The sequence below is a fragment of the Bombus pascuorum genome, chromosome 1 (assembly GCF_905332965.1).
Source record: "Bombus pascuorum chromosome 1, iyBomPasc1.1, whole genome shotgun sequence".
In the NCBI taxonomy this organism is placed as follows: Eukaryota; Metazoa; Arthropoda; class Insecta; order Hymenoptera; family Apidae; genus Bombus; species Bombus pascuorum.
Genome location: NC_083488.1, coordinates 4,269,566 through 4,294,220, shown reverse-complemented (window position 1 = coordinate 4,294,220; position 24,655 = coordinate 4,269,566). Strand labels below are relative to the sequence as shown.

The 24,655-nt window shown below is 35.4% G+C and overlaps 2 protein-coding genes across 4 annotated transcripts in view; one reads left to right on the top strand and one right to left on the bottom strand.

Moving 5' to 3' along the window:
- Window positions 1-3,751, top strand: part of LOC132913206 (fatty-acid amide hydrolase 2-B-like) — an 8,377-nt gene extending 4,626 nt beyond the window's left edge. For both annotated transcript variants that reach the window (XM_060971316.1, XM_060971305.1), the window contains exons 3-10: window positions 789-1,014; window positions 1,640-1,857; window positions 2,057-2,168; window positions 2,247-2,551; window positions 2,674-2,766; window positions 2,879-3,037; window positions 3,132-3,314; window positions 3,402-3,751. In XM_060971316.1, coding sequence (XP_060827299.1) covers window positions 789-1,014; window positions 1,640-1,857; window positions 2,057-2,168; window positions 2,247-2,551; window positions 2,674-2,766; window positions 2,879-3,037; window positions 3,132-3,314; window positions 3,402-3,491 — 1,386 coding nt within the window. In that variant the 3' untranslated portion in view covers window positions 3,492-3,751. The remainder of the gene's footprint in view (window positions 1-788; window positions 1,015-1,639; window positions 1,858-2,056; window positions 2,169-2,246; window positions 2,552-2,673; window positions 2,767-2,878; window positions 3,038-3,131; window positions 3,315-3,401) is intronic.
- Window positions 3,335-24,655, bottom strand: LOC132912718 (myosin heavy chain 95F). 2 transcript variants are annotated; one of them, XM_060970403.1, is made up of 18 exons: window positions 24,562-24,655; window positions 10,921-11,114; window positions 10,483-10,556; window positions 10,029-10,158; window positions 9,786-9,950; window positions 9,252-9,664; window positions 8,549-8,808; window positions 8,321-8,478; window positions 8,079-8,243; window positions 7,782-8,005; window positions 7,413-7,604; window positions 6,341-7,324; window positions 6,038-6,177; window positions 5,767-5,811; window positions 5,269-5,389; window positions 5,063-5,180; window positions 4,761-4,976; window positions 3,335-4,531 (listed from the first exon to the last, which is right to left on the bottom strand). In XM_060970403.1, the coding sequence occupies exons 2-18, from the start codon at window positions 11,099-11,101 to the stop codon at window positions 4,380-4,382; spliced, it is 3,738 nt and encodes a 1,245-aa protein (XP_060826386.1). In that variant the 5' UTR covers window positions 11,102-11,114; window positions 24,562-24,655; the 3' UTR covers window positions 3,335-4,379. The 2 variants fall into 2 exon arrangements, with proteins under 2 accessions (XP_060826386.1, XP_060826394.1); XM_060970411.1 differs by lacking the exons at window positions 5,767-5,811; window positions 24,562-24,655.

Sequence of the window (24,655 nt, the reverse complement as noted above, 5' to 3'; positions counted from 1 at the left end):
CGTCATTCTTATTCTAATCATTTCTTCGTTTCTTTTTATTCTTTGCACCCATTATCATCCCATTAATAAATTAGGCTATCTTCATTGAAATTAAAATCTCCTCTGATATTTCTACTTGAACTTTACCATTTGGTTCATTAAAGGTTCTTATTATCGTCAGATATCATCGTCAAGTAAACGGAACATTTTATTAAAAGCGCCTAAATGAAGTAATTTAAATTTGCTTTGTTCTTTACCTTTTGCTTTGTCTTTTTCCTGACGAAAAGAACCCGTGGATTTCGTTTTACTTTTCCTCGACACTCGGACAAATCCTCACGATTCGAAGAAATAATTTATCTCGATACCATAAATACTTGAATTTTCTCGAATACTCTGGAAAATAAAATTATAGGATCTAAGTGAAAGAGATAATGATACAAAGAATGTCCGTTACGCAAGATAGAGTCACAAGTAAAATCTTTATCCTGTATCCCGATATCATCGAGCTTTTTATAGAATCATAGAATTGTAAGTAAAAGAAGAAAATATTAGCGAGAAAGATATCCAAACAAATTTTTAATGTTTCCTGTCATGAAATTAATATAAATATGATATAGATTAATTGAAAAACATAATATATAAAATAACACAAATTAATTAAAAAAAATATATATAAAATAACATAAATTAATTGAGAAAAAGAAAAGAAAAAACGGAATTACGCGTGAAATGTTGCGTTTGTGAAACGTTTGTCCCTTAATAATTAAATTACTTTACAATTTTTGTAATTTCTTTTTATTGGAAAACAGCTCAGTAGTCAGATAGTAGTGGAAGCATATATCGAGCGTATTAAAGAAGTGAATCCATTCATAAACGCAGTGATAGAAGATCGATTCGAAGCTGCTCTAGAGGAATCAAAGATATGTGACGCCAAATTGAAAAGCAATGACTTAACCATGACTGCCGAGCAGCTAGAAAAGCATAAGCCTCTTTATGGTGTGCCGATATCTATCAAGGAATCCTGCGCGGTTAAAGGTAACAATTGACTATTTGACGAAACATTGAATTGATTGAAACATTGTTTCACGGATGTTTTATTTTAATGTTCGTTTTACGAATCGAAATTCATCAGCAGTATTTTAATTAACATAAATTAAGTAAATGCATACGATACAGAAATCGAGTTCGAAGTAAATTATTCTCATTGCCATAGATACCTTTCTCTTTTTTCCCATCATTCCCTCTTTCTGTTCAATGAAATTTTTGAAATTTAACGTGAACATCGTCGTCGAAAGTCGTCGTTGATACGCGCGATGTCTTAAGATATTAAAAATCCTTATGTTCCTTGAAACGAAAGCAAAATTGAAGGGTAAAAATTCGAAGTTATGATTTCTGAAATGACTTAAGAAGCTCAGCGAACAAAATTTTAAAATATTCTCTTTTCCTATTTTCTTTAATACTCCATCGATCACTTCGACCCATCTTCGCATTGATACTGTTTGTATTTTAAACACTGTCGGATGACCAAATTCTTACATAAGAATTTCTGAAACTGTAGACCTTCGCTACTGTGAAATATAATGTCTGTAGTTAATATATTCCTAATATGATAAAAAAGGCGAGCGAGCGTAATATCGAAATTTTTTCTCCTTTAAATTAGGAATGAGCTTTACCTGTGGTTGCGTATCCAGGAAAGGCATGAAGGCCACAGAAGACGCATATGTAGTTCAAACGTTTAAAAACGCTGGTGTCATTCCTTTGTTGGTCTCCAACGTTCCCGAATATTGTGTAACTCTGCACACTTATAATTTTCTGTTTGGCCATACAATGAATCCATATGACACGAGAAAAACATCAGGAGGATCGTCAGGGGGTGAGGTAATCACTTAGATCATCCGAGTTTTTACGCTTACAGTAATTTAATGCTCCTATATACTGTATATGGCGTAATCGATAAAATCGCGAATTATAAGAAAATATATAAAAGTTTCTATATAATCACAAAAGAATTTTCACCCTTTATTCAATTACTAAATATTTTTTTACTTAATTATTTTTATTATCTTTTTGATTTTAGACTGCGTTAATTAGCTCAGGAGCATCTGTGCTTGGAATTGGAACGGATTTAGTTGGATCCCTAAGAATACCAAGTTTCTTCACTGGTGTTTTTGCTCATAAACCTACTGCAGGTATTGCTTTCAGAATTTATACGTACTTGTTGGAATATATATATATATATATATTTCTACACGATTGTTTCTTTATAGGTACCATTCCTCTCGATGGACATTTCTTTTTAGTTGACGATCCTATCTTTAAACAGTTGCTAACAATAGGACCCATAGCAAGATACGTGGATGATCTTTACTTGAGCATGAAGGTGTTCGCCACATCCCCCGAATGCAGATTGCTTCCACTTTTCGACGAACCAGTCGATATAAAAAACTTAAAATTTTATTACTTCGATAACATCAATGGCATTCTCGGTATTACCTCGACAACATCAGAAATTAGGAGGACAATTCACAAAGCCAAGCAGTATCTAATAACGAAAGGGGCTAGCGTAGAAGAAGTAAAAATCTTATAATAATTTTAATCTAAAAAGAAGTCAAATTTTCGAAATCTAATAAATAAGTAATATAATTAATATAACTAAATATAATAAATAATTAAGATTCAAATATTGCATTCCAGTTTCCACAAGAATGGCTCCAAGATATATCCTACATGTTGTTATCCACATTAGGAACCCTAGATGTTGATTCTATACTGGAACCAGACTCAAATGTAATGATAATTCAAACATCGATAATAAAAATGTTTTATTGCATATATATTTTTGGCTTCTATCTTTTAAGCTAATAAATTGTAATTTTCTGTTTCATTTCTGTGACCTAAGGGATCTGGTATAGAATTCACAAAAACAATATTAGGATTGTCACAATATACGCCAATGCGTGCGCTTATGCAAGTGCTCCTAGAAAACAAGGGATTCTTGTCATCTTCACGTGTAGCATATTATAAAAGGGCTATGGCAGAACTTACTCTAAAACTAAATGTACGATTAATAATTCTTTTAAGTAATAAAGACGTAATTTATATATGCTTGTTGTATCGAATAAGTCTTCAATATTTTCTTATGATGCTTACAGAATATGTTAAAAGATAATGGAGTACTAATATGTCCAACTTGGTGTCGTACAGCAAGTTTTCCGCAAATAATGTCATGGGAAACGCATTGCTGTGTTTATACCGCTCTAGCTAATTTGACATGTACACCTGCAACGCAGATACCAATGGGTTTCAGTAAAGATGGAACACCACTTGGTTTTCAGGTAATTAATGGATTCTAAACTTCAGACTTTCAAACATGTTTTTTGCATGTTCATTTCTCTATGATACATTCCATAATTGTGTTCCAGGTGATATCTGCATCTTATCAAGATCATCTTTGTTTAGCAGTTGCCAGAGAATTCGAGAAAGATCATTGTGGCTGGGTACCTCCTAGCTAAGCTTTTATTTTAGCATTACTAATATATTGCTACGAGTACAAACATTTTTATTAGAAACTATACACGATATTACCCTAACACAAAACGAAAAATGGCATAAATGTTATTTATTTGTAAGAATAATTGATCGCATATTATATATTTCATGAATTTGTTTATATCTACTAAAAAGACGAACGTACAATTCGCGTTAAATGTGCAACGATATATCTTGTAAATAAGTAAAATTACTTATACATAATAGAAGATAGTCTTTTCAACGATGTTGTATATTACTCGAAGGAACCATGAGCCTTTTCCATTACAAAATATGAAGGAATTTTATATACTAAAAGTTGATCGATTTTCAATACCAACAAACCTTAATACCATAAATTGATTTCATTAGGCAAATCGACATACATACATACTTTTTCCTTCTTGAAAAGAAAGATATAAGATCAACTTGAATGAGATCTATCGTTTTCTACGAATAATTTCCTTTTAATTACAAAAATTTTTAACACATTTTTATACTGACTTCGAATACTGAACAATTAAATCTATCGTATTAAGAATCCTGTTCCCACATGAGCATTCAAATAGCTAATTGAAATATTGTGTATATATCACATCGCACCAGGCATCAGGCGTATATGCATTATACGTCCACCCATCCTTAAATCCACTGTAGATGCAATTATCTTCCTACACTTCTCATGAAAAATTTTATAATCAATAATAATATTAATCAATATTATCGTGCTTTCCAAAGAATTGCCTTTTTTGTGTAACGAGTAAGGCACAAATCCTAAGGCACTGTGCTATGGGTTCACTTTCAAAGTGGGTTAATACAAAAATTTATAAGATCTATATTAAAACTACTTTCGCCTGTTTGATGGAACGGTCTCATTTCTTACGATCACACGGAGGTACGTACGGTTTGCCTCCGTGTTTCTCCCATTCACGATTGAACTCATGTTCCAACACCTCGGCCCCGCGTTTCCTCGTCAATCCAGTCTCATCTAGGCTCAGTTCGCACATTTGCATGTCATCAATACCTTCACAGAAATTAATTTTTGCTCAAGATTCTAATTACTACAATGAATATGCACGATTATTCGTTCCCTTCGAACGTGGTGTCTTTGAAAATAAGTTTTAACTAACATATAACATAAATGTATGCAGTGATTCTAACTATTGTTGTAACGATGTATACAGATAAGATTATAGCTGATAAAGAAAAAAAATAGATTAAAATGAATTAGGGATGAATATCTAGAATTTTACCTGCCACCAACAGAATCGGTGCCTTATCAGGATGAAGTTCCATCTGTCTGGCAACGTACTGACCATCGAAATGAGCATACCACCATCCTCGTTTACAAGATGTATGCGAGTTATCTTGCTGACCAGATGCAGCTGGTCGTACGAAGGGAATTCTGAAATATCGTTGCGATGATCCGATTATGGGCTGTTTCATTTGAGGCACTGAGGTTTTGGCAGCTGAAAGAAACATTGAAATATATTAATATAATACAGAATGTTCCGTCTTTGATTTTCAGATAAATAAACTTGTCCGTATGCATTACCGGCTTCCATAATAGATTTTGGTGCCCTTTCATTTTCATCCATGGTTGTTCGCCTGCGATTTCTCGCTTTCCACGCGTGGTAAACTTTTAGTCTTCGATGGAATTCATGACGACAAGCCTATAAGAAAAAAATTACACAATAATAATTCTTATTGCATTTTATTTACCTTATAGTCAGTTGATAATTCTATAGAAGTGACGCGTACCTCTAACAATTCGATATCGCAGGATGTGTTTATAGCGTCTCGTAATTCCGAATACTTCCACTTAGATAAATCGTATTTTTTATTGGCCATAGCTGCCTGATTATTGCGCACTTGCTCCGATCTATATTTTTAAACGAAATTAATTAACGTTAACAGAATATATGTTGTATATATTATCACTATTAAAACATTAAATATTTATACTTAAAATACTTATTCTTAACATATTTTATATTGAAAAGAGAAAGAGGGGATTGTTTGTTAAAATTGCTCTTAAAGCTTGCATGTATGTATATCTGAAATATCATTGTGCATTCCTTAATTGCAAAACACGAACAATGGTTAGCATGCTAAAAAATCTCCAAATATCACCCATTCAGAAACGATAGAAATCGAATATTGTTAATATTACAGGAAAATATATGTTAGTTAATTAGTTACAAAATATTAGTAAGTGTTAGTTGTACATGCAGTAAACCTCAACGAGTTTTACAATACCTTGCTAATCTGTTGTTGTTTGATGGTACTCGTACATCGGAACCGCTATATGTACATATTTAACAAAATAAGATCATATTTTTTCACTCAAAAAAATTCTTCGAATGATCAGCAAGATTAATTTCGTTATATTTTGGCTACATTTCATTTAATCAAAATTTGTTTATTATCCATTGTAGCTCGCTCTACTTTCCTCCAATTAGTATCAAAAAAATAAAATAACAGATTCCAAATGCTTAAATTTTGATGAAAGCGAAACATGATACAATACCTTCTCACAAATGGTGGAGAATCATCGACTTGACCATTTGATTCTTGAGCTAATCTGACTGCCAATTCATGATCCCTTCTTTCTTGCTCCAATAACTCGCGATATTTGCTGTTTTCCATTGCTTCTTTTTCCAACTGTGCCTTCAGAGCAGATAGAAAATGTAATAAAATAAATAAAATGTATTAAACACTTTTGACAAATTATGCTACATTAAGAGAACTCTACGTAAACAAGTAATGTAATCATATCAGTGGATAAGTAATAAACGGGGAAAAGACTAATTGTCAAAGATAAGATATGTACTTTACGAAGCTCATCAGATTTCTTATCTTCTTCTTCTTGTTTTTTCTTTTGTTCCTCTTCTGCCTTCCTTCTCATCTCGATATCATGTTTCTTTCTTCTATTTTCTTCCTCCTCTCTCTTTTTCCGTTCATCCTCTTCCTTTCTCTGCTTTTCGAGTTCTAACTCCTGTTGGATCTTCCTCAGTCTTGCTTGTTCCTCAGCAATCTTCTGTTGCTCGACCATATCTTGCAACAACGCCATTTGTTTGTTCACCTGGTTCACCAAATTCGTATACAGAGAATCGATTTCCACTGGTTTTATTTTTTCATTCATCTTTATTTTCTCAATAGCCGCGTTCAAATCGCTCTGCAGTCTTTTAATGTCGCCCATAGGTTTTTCACGGTTTTTCAATTGCTCGGACGTTTCTTCCATGCCACTTAATTGTGTTTTCAACTTCTCGATCTTCGCTGTTCCCTTTATGCGAGGACGATGTTGCTTCTTAGCTATGTACATCCTCGCTGTTTTTTGCAAAATAATTAAATGCTGTCTTCGATAGATGATCTTATTTTTCAACTTGATCACAGATAAAGCACAAAACTGCATCTTGTTCCAACGAGACTTAAGTAACCATTTCTTTACGTTAGCTACCAACTTCCTTAAATTCTCAGGATCCGATTTCATGATCTTATCGAATTCAGCAAATTTTCCAGGTTTGAAGAAAACTCTGGTAATTCCAAACTTAAAATCTTTCTTATTCAATTTTAAGCTATGAAGCAACGCTTCGCAAAAAAATCTGGGCTCCAGTTTGGCCAATTCTGGCGGAAGATAAGATTTGTACATGTTATACAATTCCTGGAATGGAACTCTACTAGGATAGCCATGTTCCATGAGTTCTAAAACAGACGTCATTCCAGAACAACGAAGCTGTCCCAAAATACTGTTTCCGTCGAATTGATGAGCCACCATCTCGTTATTCGGTTTGATGCAGCGAATAAAATTTGTTCCCTGTACAAAAAATTTAATTTACCTGCTACCTGATTATCTACTTAAAAAGAGCATAATATTAAAACGACAATATAAGTAATTCTCTTACGGTGCTTTTTAATTTGTCCATTAGTTCCCCAAGTTGTGTTTTAAATTTACTGCCTACACTGATGAAAGTAAGTTTCCCCTTCTGACGAGAATTGTTGGCAAACTGCGTTCTTAGAAATTTGTTATTACTTTCTTGAATTAATGCTTCCAAGGAAGCATGTAGAGCATCGTTATTTTTCTCAATGAATTGATTCTGAAAATGGGAAAAATTGCTAGAAATTTCTTAAAGAAAGGAAAGTCAGAAAGTGAGATAGAAAGTGTACCAAATATAGAAAGCATAACAATATAGCGTATCATATTAATAATAAATATACTTTCTATAAAGAGCAAGAGCAAAAATAGGATATACTACATATAACAGATGAAGTACCGTTTGATAACAAACACCACCAGCATAATGACGAATTACGAATCCTTCATCGTCACGCAATTCTCGGTGGGCTTTCAAACGAGAAGTTCGCGGTAGGGTTATTCTAAAATGACCATTCCAAACACGATGAACTTCGCTGGTAAAATGTGCAAAACTGTGAGTTGGTAATTTTGATTCTTCATCTAAGAGACTGAAAATCCCCATGTTCTTCGATTCGATTAAATCTAAAAATTGAATATGTAGAAAAAAGATTTATTTGTTTAAGCAATGAAATGACGAATTAACAATTAAACTTACCAATGCAGTCCTGATTATCCACGTAAGATATCTTCGGTACATTAAGCGATTCTCTTGCATAAAGGTCTTGCTCGTATTTCAAGATCCTTTCATTAAAAAATTGTTGCAACTTTTCATTACAGTAATTTATACAAAATTGTTCAAAACTGTTGACCTTAAAGTACTCTATAAGAGATAATAAGAAAAGGATCATAAATTTATTGAAGGAGTAAGGATAGCGTAAGGAATATTATAACACATACCAAATCCTGCAATGTCTAAAACTCCAATATAATAGCTCGAAGCTTTAAAAGGAATACTCTTATTGATACGAGCTACGATATGATCGAACAATTTACTGTAAATAGCTTTGGCCAGAGCATCTCTGGCATTATTGGCTTCGTAGACTTTCAGTGGTACCCTTAAAAGTATTCGGTCAGTCATTAAGCCTTCTTTTTGTTTCTCTATTTCTGATTTTTATATAAACTTACATGATGACCGTTCCCTTGATACCCCCGCGACTAGTCTGCATTACTTTCGAAACCAAAGCTTGCCTGAGTTCCTCGGGATCAACAGCCAATAACTTCGCACTCATTAATACTGCTTTCTCAGAATTAGCGGATATTCTAGAACCGCCCTTCGTATCTTCAGGATTGTCCTCGAATGTGATATTCCCAAGGTGGAGTACCGCAGCTACCATTGTGTAAATTTCCATTCTTTCAGCTTCAGTTAAACCAAGACGTGTTAGAGCCTTCGTAAATAGTGAGAAATAAAAAAAAAACAATTAATCACCGCTGTATTACAAAATGTACATAAAATACATAAATATCAAAATTAATCGTGTAATAAAAAATGTTATGGATGGAGGAAAGCCATTTTGTAACTAAACATGAATAGATTAGTAAAATCAAAAATTGCATGAAACGAATGGGTGGTTTGATAATAATCAAAAAATTATCAAATTACCGTTGCTTTTTCCTGAATTTATAAAGTTATCCAATCAGCAAAAAGAGGTAAAATATAATTATCGATCTTTCAACAAAAGAATATTTTACTTTCTAAATTATTTTTCATAATAGATAAATCCGTGACATAATTTGCACGGTTATAAAAATCTTAAAAAATCTAAGACTGTTAAGAATCTAAACTATTGATAGTCTAACTCTAAATACTAATTATAATAATTATAATTACTTGATCGATGGCATTGAATCCTTCAACGTCATCCAAAATTGGATCGTGCAAGGTACCTTTCATGCTCTGATCGCGACTCTTTTGAGCATCGTTCAATTTTTTTTCCGACTCCTCGTTGCAAAAGTACTGCGTACAACCATTCTTTAGATACTGAAAATCGTCTGGCCTCGTAATCCCTAGTTTCGCGCGAAGTTCTGGAGGGGCTCCGGCACACATCATGTAAAAGACATGGTAGTTTCTCTCGTCAGGACTTTGAAGACACACTCTCGACTTTTCCAACAGATAATGTGAAATGTAACCGCCGACCACTTGACATTTCGAATCGAAATGAACCTCCATGAATTTACCAAAACGAGAACTATTATTGTTTCGTTTGGTCTTTGCGTTTCCAAAAGCTTCCAGCACTGGGTTAGCTAAATGTATGAATATACAGCAATGAATATAACTGATCAATGTGTTTAATAGTATAGCTTAATTAATTAAGTTTAATAGTATAGCCAGTTTATAGTATAGCTTCCATTTTCTAGAACGTACCATCTAAAATCTTCTGTTCGATCGGCCCAGCCGTTGATCCCCATAAATCACAGAGATATCGCAGCAGATACTTGGTAGATTCGGTTTTCCCTGCTCCTGATTCGCCAGAAACGATGATACTTTGCGATTGCTTCAGTACTTTCATATCTCTAAACGCCTTGTCCGCTGTGAAAGGGAAAGCGAATGTTTAAATCAATCCAAATTACCAAAACATCTGGTAACAATAGTGAAAACTAAGAGTACCAATAGCGAAAACATGAGGTGGCGTCTCTCCCAAAGACTTTCCCTTATAAGCCTTGATCGTTTCAGCAGAATAAAGATCCTTGACCTCCCAATATGGATTTACAGCGATTAAGATATTGGCCACGTAAGTCTGTCAGGTATCAGCAAAAACATACGCTTTAATCACGATGTATTACATACAGTGACTAGAAGAAGTACTTTCACGAAATTTATAGAATCTGATAGAAAAACGGTTCATTGAAAAATAAGACTATGCGTCGATATTTTTTACAGCCACCGTATAACGACGAGAAAATACCAATAGCAGATTTACTCTGAAATATCCAACATTTTTAAAAGTAATAATTTATTATTCATCTAAAACGCATTCGTCCCATATAACATCGAGCTATTTAGGTACGTGATCTGCCAATTGTTTCGAACAGTGCATCGCAATTTGCGCGCAATTACTCACGTATATTCTATCCTTGAAGTAACGAGTTCGTACGTTGTTGAGCAGCGTGGCCTCATTCAGGTACATCAGAGCGCCTGAGAATATGAAAAACAGAACAAACCCGTGAAGATAGATGTTGTAAAGCGACAGAAAGAGAGAGTCACCTGCGACATTTAAAGACTTCCGTTCCTAACGGAAACCCCCGTGATTCGCGTCCCCCCTTTACACGTGAATATTGTAAAACATATTTGTTATTATCTAAACCCCATTTAATCAATGAACCCAACATAACACAATTTTTCACCGATTTTTCCATACATCGTATACAAAATTACAAAGATAAATACCCATGGTATTTAAACGTTTGATCCGATCGTTTCCAAACACGTTCGAATACAAAAGAAAGAGCCAAATGATAAATCGTGGAGGTAAGAACGAGAGTTGTAATGATGAAATTACAATTATCTTCAACGTCTTTGGTGTATTCTCCAGCAGGATAAACTTCGTCCAGCGGACAAGTGCGTTGCGGATATTTCGGATCCAATGGTATGATCAACGCATCCCCGTCGACCATGTCCATGAACTTGCCGATTATGAAACCCTCTTGAGGGTCTCGCACCCACACCTGCTGATTCTCCATACTGGCTTACGCTCTAAAACGAGAACAATGTGGAACAAATGTATTAATTCACAGAATGATACGTATTTACATTTGCGTACTACTCTACGTACTATGACAGCAAGTTCTATTAATTTAACGTTATTGGATCTCGAACATTTTTGCAACATTTTTGAAGATAACGTAACGTTTGCTTTGTTCCGTATCTATAAATCGAACGATCCTATTATTTCGCTCTATATATTATACGTTTCAAAGAAATAATCATGTTACCAGAAGTATGTACGTCGAGAAATATAATCCAAGCGTACATTTGTGTTGATATTGTCTAAGAAAATCAGGAAAGAACGTAGAGCGTTTGAGAGGAAATTATTGAAAATTATTGACATTTCAAATTCTGTTATAAATTTGCAAACACGATATAACAGCCTACGCGAACATTTCGCGACAGCCATTGATAAATAAAATAGAAAATATTTTCAAGCTCTAGTTACGGCTTTACAACACGATCTGTTATCACCTAAATATGTATCTTTGTGGCCATCGCGACGTAAAAAGAAACAAACTGAATGAAAGCGAAATTTACAACTTCCCCCCTTAGGAATAGACGATCATACGCATTTTAACATATTCGCTACGATATATCTTCTTCTCTGCTGGCATCAATCTCACCACTCGAGTTCTAAAGAGTTAGTTAAACTAATTACACGGTGGAAGGAACAACAGGCACATTTGAACCAGTGCGCATAATTCAAATGGTTTCGCATGAGCTGCAATCGCGTAGAAACTGCTATAACGAGAATCACGACAAACGGAATTTTCCTTTGCAAAATTCGTTCAACGTGTCGCCCAACTTTCACCTGTGAAAACCGAGGAACGTTTCCGGTGAAAGGAGCAGTCTTCCGAGATTTCCGCTGGCGAGATTACGAATTCAAGAAGAAATCCTCACGAACGCCACGACGCAAATGGCATCGCTATACTAAGAGAAGAAAAATCACGATACTCAGTTTCCTGGCAACGGTTGGTGAAAAGAATTTTTCAACGTACATTATTTATTCACGTAATGGAATAATTGGTACAGTGGCTACGAAAAGTAATATTATTACTACGATTAACGCGCTCATTTTCCAATGATGCATCGTATTATCAAGTTCTACGTTTCGCTCTCAATCGTTCTATAGTATATCTCTCAATCTATATATAATCAATTTATATTCTATATTCTCAATCGAACTACGTTCGCTAGTATCAAATTTTTGCAGCCACGCAACTACCACTGTAATTAGTGCTGCTAGACGATAAGAAGTTTAATATCATCGGATCTAATTAATTAACGTAAACTCTAAGAAAAATATAAGGATGTGTAATTATAATTTGCATATCCACTATTTGCTCGTTTGCTTCGTTTTTCCAGATAGCAAATAAACGGTATAGCAAAGTTTCTTCTAGCAACTTGCTTTCTGAATTTCGAAACGCGAGCACTGTATATAAAAACAAAAGAGAACGATACGTTATCTCTTTCGTATTAAAAGGATGAAGAAAAATGTTATCCTAATATAATTTGACTGTCTCTTATCGTTTTTGAACAGAGATCAGTCAAACGAATCGAACAAACGAAAGTGACCCGCTGCGTCTAATTTATAGATCGATCGCTGCAAAGAAGAACAACTCCGCCTTGGATTAGACGAACGAAATTGGTTCGCGCGGTGTTATTGATGGAAGAAGCAGCATAAGTGCCGCCGTCAAAGCCGTTCGACGAAGACTTAAGATGACCCTCGACCGACCCGTGCGAAAGGTACCTGACGAAGGACGCAAGGTTCCATTGATTCTACACGAATTTAGTAAATCACGCCATGTTAAACCGATACGCAAATCGCTATAAATAACGACGAGCAAGTACCAGCCGGTTCAAAATCCATTAAAAAACGATTACGTTAGACGCTATAAGACTATTTAACGCTTTGCGGACTGGAGACGCGAATTTGCGTCTTACAAAAAATCTTAACTACTGTTAGATAAAACAGTAAAAAAGATGCAATGGATGCTATAAATGAAATGTTGTAAAGTGTTTTTACGTTGCATGGTCGAATAATACGAAACCGTTATCAATGTATTAGATATCAATTGCTGGCAAAGTTCGTTCCGACTTTTAAGTAATTTAATGGAATAATAAATTTTGCTTAGTAACTCCGCATCGGGCAAATTGTTTTCACACTAAAGAACGTTACCAGAAGTATCTTTAAATACGCTCATTGATTTTTAATAAAATGTTATACTTGTTAATTGCTGTTCGGAAAGTTCGTTCCGATTTTTAACTCTTCGGTCGACATAAAAAATCATATTGAAAAGTTCTTCCCAGAAGAATCTGAGAGGTTCTGGAAGGATGGAAGATTCAAGTCGCGTGAAAGATGGAGAAAGGCAACAAAATGTCACCTATACAATTCAATAAATATACATGGAATCGAAACGTAAATCGGAAGGAACTTTCCGAGCGACTGTTCGAACCTTTTCAATCACACCAAAGATACCCGCGAATTCAGGCTATATGCTTGCCAGAGCATACGGTCCTCAAAGTATCAAAAAAGATAGAATACTATAAAAACGCAGTTGTGACTCAATGAATTCTTCGATTACGGAGGAATGTGCCTGCCCAAAATGTCTCGACTCTTATCGATTGTTATCACGAGATAGGACTTAGATAGATAAAAGCGCACGATACCAAACTGTCGTAATGACTCACCGAAGCTGTTACAGGAATGCCATCTTACCTGTTTTTTCAGTTGCCTTTCTTTTCTTTTTCTTTTTTCGTGCACTAGCTAAAAGAAGAAATGGCAAGAGAATCTTGTTTCTATAAACTGGAATTGGCAATCCTGAACAGCGGACAATATCGTGGTGGAAAAATAATCTAGACGCATCCTTTCGGATTTATCGTTCTGTTAATTGGATGACAGTCACTGAATCGAACAAAAGTCGTCACGTACCGGTGCACCGTTGTCGCACAAAGTACAAGCCAGCGTGACAGAATTTTGAAAACGCCCACGAATCGAAGCGGTGCGCTCTCAAGCGACACGTTGCGCGTTCACCTCGACGAATTCGCTGGTAAATGACTTTTATCGGCATGAACGAACCGCTAGAACTTCTTTCGTGGAAAGTGAATACGATTAACAACGTGTGTACCGAGTTATCGCGTTCGGTGAAACGTAGTGTTACATTTTCAGAATAGATCCTAGCTTACGGTGAATTTACAGATATTCTTGGATCGTTATATTTTGTAAGTCATCCGTGAAATATATATACAGCACTACGTTTTTTTAGAACAAATTTCAGCTCACATACGTATACATATAGATAGAATAGTCGATGAGCGTACAATGCGAATATTCGTAGAAATCTTTTACAAGAATAATGTAACTCGACCAATACGATCTCGACGATCGGGTCTCGTTATAACGTTAATGAAATAATGAAATGAATTTTAAAATGATCTATATAACATACACATCGTATAGACGTAAAAGTTTTCTACGATAAAAGATTAAATACCTTCGCGAGACACTGTACGTATATTTTCAATATTTTTGAATTACGTAATGGTAGGTTTCATCTTTTCTAGATTTCATACTACCAAGTACACATTACGTTTTGAAGATAATTAGCCACGTATGTATACTATACTCTATACTATACTCTATACCCAAATATAGTAAGAAATTTTAAGGTCGACTGATAAGTTGTAAAACATTTCCAAAGGCAAAGCGCTTTTCTCGCTACCTAAGACATTTAAATCACGTTACACTGCTCACCAGTTATCGATGACCTTGAATAGCATAACGCTACAACAAGATAGTGCATTAATAAGTATTAATGCTCCAAATGAGCGACTCAAACTGATTATGTATGGGAACTTTTCTCTTCCTTTCCAGTTATACTTTTTCATTTGCTGTACCTTCTTTTCTGTCTTCTATTTCATTTTATTTTTCTTCCTTTCTTTTTTCTTTTTTTAGAAGTCGATGGGATAATTTTAAAGGAGAATTCGTAAGTGCAAATATCGAACGATCGTTCGCGTGGCTGATCTAGAAAGCGCGAGAGAAGGCAATGCTTTCGGCTAGTTCACTCCGCCGCCGCGTCGCATTCCCAGCATCCCGTTAGGAGTATCGTAACGGTAAAAGTAACCGGTAGATCCTTGCATCGATCCTTGAAACACGAACCGCGACTGCATCACGCTAATCTGTACGGTTTCGTGTCCTACACGTTGCCCACTACAATAATTTATGACAACACTGACATACAGTTATCGATAAATACCGATGATCCAACATTTTTCTTTCTTATTTTCCATATCTTTCCTCTGCGTTTCGTCTGTGGTAACATTCTGCGGATTAAAGTGGCTGTTGACACATTTGCAGTGTACACGTTCGTATCTTTGCGCTGAAACAATGATTTTAGATGAGTTACGAATTCAGCCACAGCCACGTGAGAAATAATTAATCGTTACCCTATAATTCTATAGCTCTTAATCCATTAAGGGTCGACGTTATCTTATCAACGTTTCATTTATAATTTCTCTCTAGTCGATTCGCGTTATCCTGTTCCATTAAATTCATACCGTAATCATGAAAAGAAAAACTGTAAGCCATCGATCTGCGACATCCGCGTTTGTTAAATCACCGTCAATCGTGTTCTTTTAAATCGTCTTGAATACAATCTCTCGCACATCTCTCGTAACAAACAGCACAGATCGAAGGAACTCCAAGTGAAAATCTCTCCGATAGAAATTGAGTCTCGAGCTTTTCCATCTTTCCGGAAGATCGTCGTTTAGCAAAATCTGACTAGTAAATCTCTCTCTCTCTCTTTTTTTCTCTCTCTCTCTCTCTCTCTTTTCTCTCTCTCTCTCTCTCTCTCTCTCTCTCTCTCTCTCTCTCTCTCTCTCTCTCTCACTGTCCACATCGACGTTGCTGATAATCACAGAGGCGCAGGTGATACGACGTTAGAATCTATTAAGAAAGAAAAAATTCCAAGGATCTGCTGGATAATTTCTCCTTTACAATCTCTTTCATCTAAATTCTACAATTTTAGAAAATTTAAAGAAATCGCAGTGTCTTATGGCACTACGATCAGATTCTCTCGGCGAATTGCGAGTTTTTTATCTCCGCCGTGTCGTACTTTCGGATATTGTTTCGCTGCTTGGCCTTTAATTAATGGAGTTAAAAGGTATCGAGCAGAGAATTTCCGTATCGGTGAAAGAAGAACGATCGAATGGTTCGGTTCGTTCACCTTGTTCCCCCGTAGAGAAACGGCGATACGCGGTTTTACCGGATCGTTCGATCGCCGTGCGTTACCACGAAAACCAACGTACGACACGTCTCGATGAAATAAAATGAATGAATCGGTAGGGGAAGCAGGAAACGGCAGGTGAAGCCCAGGGTCGGGAATAGGGAGACACGCGTCAGTGGTCACGTGGTTACCAACGAAATTTCATTACAGAATCACGAAGCGAGAGTAAAGGGAAAAAAGAAGAACAACGCGTCTGTTACGCGATCCACGATGAGTAAGTACGTGGAGACACAGAGTAAGATAAGCTTGTTTGAGTTAGAAGGATATTTGGGTCAAACTAATCGTAAGTAATTTTCCCCTGTAATTCGACAGTTCCACTTATCAACGAGTTTTACGATCGATGTACGTTTGAAAAATGGCCTGTCTAGCTCCGTTATCGGTGGCCTGACAGAAAAGTGAGATACATATATCGTACATGCATATTGATAAATCAGCGACTATAGTTTTCTACGAGGACAAATTTCGCTCGTCAAAAGATAAGAAATTGTTTCGATCAACGGTTAACATTTTCATCTCGTGCGATCTAACGATCGTGATACGGTAGCAAGTGTATGTCGCTTTCTTCGTAGAAATTATTTCGTTGTTCGTCTTGTTAGTTCTTACAGCGTAATATCTCTTCGCTGACTCGAATAATTCTATCGCACAGTCATTCTCGAATCGTTCACTCGGTTTTCATATATTTTTCTTGCTTAGAGTGCGCGATATTTTCTCTAGTTCCTTCGTCACTCTGTCGTAAACTGACGATGGTGTTTTAAAACGTATAACGACGCGCGATTATTCCGTGCAACGTTCAAGACTGAACTTTAAGATGTAGAAACTTGGGTGAATTCCGGTAACTCTACCTTATTATAGCGAATCTTTCTTTCCTCGGAGGCGACATTGGAATACGAAAGTAAGCACGCTCGAATCATTGCTCTTTTCTTTTTCTTGCGTATCGACTTGGTCTACGCCTAAACTCCACACAGCCTAGACACTCTTCCCGTGGTGCTGCTCGGTTTCGTCACCGCGAGAAAGTAAGAGCCGCCTATCTGTTGTCACGGTCAACGAACTCGGGACAGCTACTTCACCTTCTGCGAACATACTCATTACGCATTACGTCCACGCGTTGCGTAGCTGCTGTGTAATTAGACGTTACGCTTAGTCCGGTTTCGTAATTCATTCGACGCGATTAGAGAGCAGAAGTGGCAGAACAATGCAGCCGGCGAACTTGATGGACAACAGCACGTGATGCAAACATTCACAATCAGATCTGTTATTATAATATAGACGGTGGTTCTGCATTCGCGACGCGAGCGAAGTCACGGAGACTGCGTGGTTCGAGGTAACACAAAAATCGAGTGTAACGAAACTACGTTGGAAGCTTCAGCTTCGGGAAAATCGAGTTTCAGCAGTTTTCCAGTATACGTGAATTTGTCCAGTCTGAACCGAATCGGAGCAGATAGACGATTTACAGGAAATTAGTCCGCGCGTGAAGATCAATCGGAAACGTAGAATAAAGTTTTCTTCTCGAGGCTTTTCTTCCTCTGAGTTGTGAAGAAGATGGAATTTGAAAATTTTTCAGGTACTGGAGAACTTTTGATCAACCAGTTAGCTGTTTTTCACGAGTATACTGGTCACGAAGAAACTTATTTTACGATATTTTACGTTACGACGAGCCCTCACGGTAATAAGATTAAAAACTAAAACGATCGTTTCGTTACAACTTCATTCTATATTATAACAGCCATACGTACTCCGTGTTCGACGAGTATACTCGTTATCGCTTACTTTTCGCGACGCATTCTAGGTACATGCTTTTCAAAGAGGTCGCAACGGCTAACTGATTAAACACGTTCGAACTTTATTTTCTCCGGAACGAAGCGTTAAGAACAAAATTTCATTCCTTTCGACTTATGTTCGCTGATACAGAACCATCTCCCGACTACTCTTGTCTACTTCAGATCGGACAAATTCACGCGAACGTAATGGTAGATGATATTCTACGGATATCATAGATAACTATCATCCTTTTCAGGATCACTGTCACGGCCTCGGTAGCAAGAAGTTAACGGTCGATCTTTTGCGCCGTAATATCAAATTAAAGGTATCTATTCGGTTTAATCATCGGGTATCGAATACACATTGCAAAATACAGCACAAGATCAAAAAAAAAAAGAGAGAGAACGAAGGAGAAAGGGTTGACAAGGGACTTACAATGGATATTACGTTAAAATGGAGCGTTGGCACCACCACAAAGCGCGGTCAACGAACCTGTTCTCCCTGGACAAAAGGACAAGATCAAAGAAAAGCGAAATCTCGATACAGTGTAGTCGAGACGCAATGCGATCATCCTCGATTCCGTCAATTACCTCTCTATCTCGTGCTAACCAGCTGTTTCAGTGCAACGTCAAAAGAAGTACTCGAAAATTTTCCGCGAATAGGCAGAAGAAAATTTTGATCTAGATTCGGAGCGTAGAATCTTTTTAATATAAAGCGAAGAACCTACGCTGCGAGTGTATCGGGGGCATAGTAACGAGTGCATGGCCCGTTAATACGCTCACGTACGGTAATATCATCATTTCGCAGGCCGTTTAATATTAATTGGAACAACCTTCCCGCGATCATCATCATCAACCGCTTTCAACGATTAGATTGAATCGTGGTATATATGGTCCCGAGCATACGTTGCCTTGCCGTGCTACTTAATATCTCTCCTTCTCTCATTTATTCATCATTTTTCGTATCACGTCGATAATTTATAAAAAGTTACGTCGTAAATATTATTGACCAGGGAATTAGTCGATATCAAGGATGGAATTCTACTAATCGCGTTACAGAAGCTTATACACGTATAAACGATTATTTATGTAACTTACAATTGATAAGTATTCTGTCGAGAAACGTATTTATAATACGTGTACTTTAGCGATTAGACATTGGTATTCAAACAACTATTAACTTCTCTCCACCTTCGGAATTGTAATAATTATATTATTACGTTATTATATCGTGTACAGGGTGTTTCGCAACGTGCTTTCAACTTCGACAGTGGACACCAAAAACAGTGAAAAAGGTTCATGTAGACGTGTGTCCTGTTCGATCCTGTTCCAATATTGTAGCCACTTTCGTGTCACGATGATCCACAAATTTGGATTACCTTCGTGAAAGGTACTGGAAAGTATTGGACCATTTCATCGCCTGTATTATATTCCATACACGCAGTTGGAATTTTTGAAAGATTGCGAAATTATCTGACACGGCGATTGCGAGCTTGCGTTGAAAATGAGGATGGTCATTTCGAAAATCTTCTACGAAGATAAACTGTCGTCGATTGTTGTTACACGTAAGTAGATGTTGACTTTGAAACGAGGTGAAATAGGACGTTTCAGATGAACTTTCTTCGTTGCTGTTGTGTCTCCTGTCCACTCCCGAAGTGGGTCTCACGTTATGAAACACCTTGCTCTTTCTTTATCAGAGATCATCTAGTCAAATATAGAAGATCGATTACAGTTTCTCAGTCGTATTCAAATTTAAAAATATTTTAATGCTTACTATAAATATTAGCTCGTCCGAAAAGTTTCTTTCGTCTTATAAGGAAATAATAGTTTAATTTTGTAGTAACAGACCTAATATTACTTGCTATTGGAAGATATCGAGACGACAACCATAGAAAGTTCGAAGTTTCACAGATAACTGAGTTCCAAAGATCCGTCAAGCATCAGAGCAAAAAGTACAATTTTCAGAGAAATCCGTTTGATGTTTCAATTAACGGTCTATTCAGCCTAACGCGCTGTCTTTTCCAATGCTGTAGCTTCGTTAATTACATAAGCTTAAAAAAAGTCCTTCGTTATACGTTATTACGTGCGTATGGAACTTAAGGAACGTGCAAAGAAATTTTGTCCATCCATTTTAAACCGACAAAATGATGTACCGCCTTAAAAAGAAAATTGTCATTTGTAATATTCACGTAAGACTCCAACTATGTACGTAATAGTAAAGAAATAACGTAAGGAGATCCATATAATTCAAGTCGATTACGTTGATCGGTTAATAACTCATTTGCATGTCAAAAAGACCTTGCGGTACGTTACCTTTTTCCATTGCCGAGATAATTAGTCTGGCAACCGAGACTGCGTTACGTAATTGCGGAAAAAAGATCGTTCGTTGCCATATAGGTGAGCCGATATCGTAAGACGAGGATCGTGTCACCAGTGACTCATGGAGACGTACTACTAGAGAGAATCTCGGAAAGAATCGTCAACTGTGTTCCTGTGTCGCCATTAAGGACACATCAGTGTACGATACGTTATAATTAATACATTAGTCGATTGAGACCAACTCTGTTAATCGTATCCCTTGATCGTATTCTTATCCGACGCGATCCTTTTTACAATTAATTAAAACCGATTACCTGTACAAATGATAGTTAATAACGCGTCAAATCAAAAACAAAAGCGGCGACGTGTGATTCCATTATCAATACCACGTTGTAATATGTTTTGTACGGTATCAAAGATTAACGATCTTCTTGTTATATTGTTGAAATCAAGATACGGAGGTTATATAAACATGTAGATGTTAATAAATAGTTATAAAAACAAGTAGAATGTAAAATACGTAACGTAAAATAAGTAGATATTATGATATGTATATTTGTATTAAATATCTCAATTAAGTAACTAACACGTTTTTAAATTAGACTTTGAGAGGTTAGGGTACAATCCTAAGACTGATAAAATAGACAAATATTTATGCAAATTCAAGCTTTTCTGAATATAATTAAAAAAAAACAATAGAACCTAAGTAGAAAATTGTTTTACCTATTAAATATCATAGATATTTTGTATTTTGAGATATTTTACTTTTAAACATTACGCGAGTCCTGTGCATTTTCGCATCTTTTGCTCGTAAATGCATAAAAATCGAGAGACCACTCATCAGAAAATTATATACTTTTGTAATATGACATATTACATTTCGCGATAATGTTATTGTCATAGTTTAATACGAATAACATCTTTGTAATTTTATACTTTATTCCGATGACTGAATGTATAGTGATATACAGGCCTATAGTTTTAATCCTCAAGAGAAGAAACTATTCTTGAAGCTACTTTTTTTCTTCCATATTATTAATAAATGATGCATAGAGGAACTCTTATGTGAACAATAATTCAATGAACGAAATTTAAGTGGTGAAAGGAATCATGGTTGAAAGATGATAAAAGATGTACGCTGTTATAATTCAAACCAATTGTCAATGGTCAAAGACGCGTGACCAAACAAAGCAGAATTTTGTAGTGCAATAGGGGAAGCAGATGCAGCTGTAAAAGACACATTGTTTCTAAATAAATGCTTTGTTACATATCGCACATCCTCGCACGACGGTAAACGAACTCAAACGAGCTTTCATCACACACTAGGAGACGGGAGATTTATTTCCTTCTTTTTTTCCGTGACTACCTGATACACTTATGAAGAACGAAGCCGCGCATAATTCACATGCTAATTCACCTACACTGAATCGTCTATTTTCTTTCGCGCACCTGTGCACTTTCGTTCCACTCTCCTAATCCTCTTGCAACTCGCAAATGAGAAATATCGCACATTTTACGTCGCATAATGTCGTCATAATAACACAAACTTACATAAACATCTGCCACATTGACTAACACCTTCATATCGTATATGTAGATTGTCTCGTTTAAAGGAGCTTACAAATTATTATAAAAAAACAGAATAACTGTTCATTTTACTCGGTTCAATTCGATACTGACACTCACAATTTTGTGTTATATTTTTTAATGGAGAAATTCAAGTCTAACCTAATTAACCTAATCCAAACTATGTTAGAAAATAAACTACACTATATTTCGTCTATTATTATGTTATAATTTTTTATGTGTGTCAGTGTGAAGTATTAATAAACAGTATCTACGCGATATCTTGATCAATCAAATACATAGAATTAGTTGATAAACGAAACATACTAGATGTATATATAATCAACCTAACTGATACTTGCTATCGTAGTTAGAAGTACGACTTAATTAAGAAAATTCTTCCCCATTAGAGAAATAATAAACAAGCGAGATCGTTTTGATGACAACGATTGTGAGTTTAATTAGTTCTCATCAAGGAGAAATGAAGCACTGAAGACACTCTTGTTTCATATGAAATTTTCACGGACGATGTATAGAACCTATATAGCATGCTCCCCTAACCTAATTTAAATAAAAGAAATATAATTCTACAATATATGGTTGCTTAACCCAGCTATCATGAACAATAGTTAGTATAAATTACTATATAAAGAAACATTAAAAAAGCTGTTTAAATGACGTGTTAATAAATGATAAATAAATTCTTAAATAATTCCGATAGAATATATTTTCGAAGTATCTCAATAGAAATAATTTCAATGGAATATTTTTCCAGAATATTCTAGTAGAGACGAATAGAATAAAATACTTCTTGGTTTAATTAATTTGACATAAATTCACGATTCAATTGTAAAAAGCAGTTGTAGTGTTTCTTGAAGATTCTTCGTGTATGATAGCGGAACTATCCGATAAATCGTTCAAAAAACAACTGTACTACGGTAGGAAATTTATCACTGTTCAAAAAACACGCGCATATGTTTGAGCAGGCTTTAATGCATCATACTTGTGTCAGCAACTTATGCTTGAAACCACCGTTACCTATCATTAATTATTTTTCACAGAATAATCGACAAAAAAAATTTTAATAACCCAAGATTTTTTCCGCGCATTGAAAAACATAATAAGTACCAATAATTCCATACATTTGTGACTAATAAATATACACGTAAGTTAATTTCTAAAAAATAATAAATGATGATATTAACGAAAACACGAATAGTTAGTTATTATATTATGGAACATATGTTGAAATTCAATTTCTAGTTAACTTCCTGTTTCACGTTTTACACATCATTTACATGTAAATATAAACACACACGTAAACGTACCCAGAAGGACAGACGACACCGATGCTTGATCGACAATTTCAGAATCAATATAATTCATCGAATGACTATAAACCGACGCGAGTTCTTTAACAATAAAAATCAGATCGAGACGAATTAGTCTCCCATCTAGTTTTTCAAACGCTACTAAAACCTCGTATAACCTTCTCGAATTGCATAGTAGTTTGATACAATCACCGGTCTGCATTGAAGTACAGTAAGGCCTTGCTAACTGACAGCGGATCGAGACTGAATGTGGTCGGTTAACAAGGAAAGATTTTTATATTTATGTCAGGTTGCTCTTGCACAAGAATACCAACTGACAATATTAATAAGTTAAATAGAAGTTGTAGGTTATAGATTTCTTTTCCATAATTTTATAACTTTTTGTCAAATAGGGTAAATCAGATAATTTATAATTTACAAAATTTACTTATGAAATTTCATTTGTTTCATCATCAAACTTGTTAATTAGAAAAGATATTTACTAATACTGGTAATTTGACATACGACATGTAAAAGAACGCTAATGATAATAGTTCAATAGCGTAAAACAGTCCAGGAATCCTGACTCGACGAGTAACAGATACGTATGTCGATAAAGTGAAATAATGATACTCAATATCCAATTTTAAATATTGAAATTTAAAAATCGATACTTCACATAAAAACAGTCAAATGTGCAAAATCACAACAGATAAAATGGAAGAAATACATATAACACTGGAGCTTTAGTTCCACGCAGACACTTCTAAAAAATAATGGGGATAACGATGGCCAGTTAGAAAAGCAGAATTCTGACCAATTAGCAAGAGAGTATTGTGATATGTTACACACCAAAAAGCGATTCAAAAACTAAAATTTAAAAAAGTATACGTGTAAAATGTAAAATGTCAACAGTGAATGCGTTAGCCATGAAACACATGTAAATGAAAAAGTATGTACATATATATGAATATTTTTAAATACTACTTCATATATCCTTATCCTTATTATATGTATTTCGTACAAGCGTATATTTAACAAACTGATACATATCTAAAAATTATTTAAAAAATGGCAACATGAAAACTGTGTTAACTTGGTGTTAACTTGAAGAAAAGTTTGTTATATTAAGAAATTGACAAGTATCCACAGATGTCGAACAGAAAAGAATGCATGTTAAAACGAAGTTACTCACCGAAGAAAAGAACAATACCCACGACACAAACGGAACGACGTCCGACATGCAACTGGCGCTTTGATGCGTCAGTTCTATAGCGTCGGAAATTTTC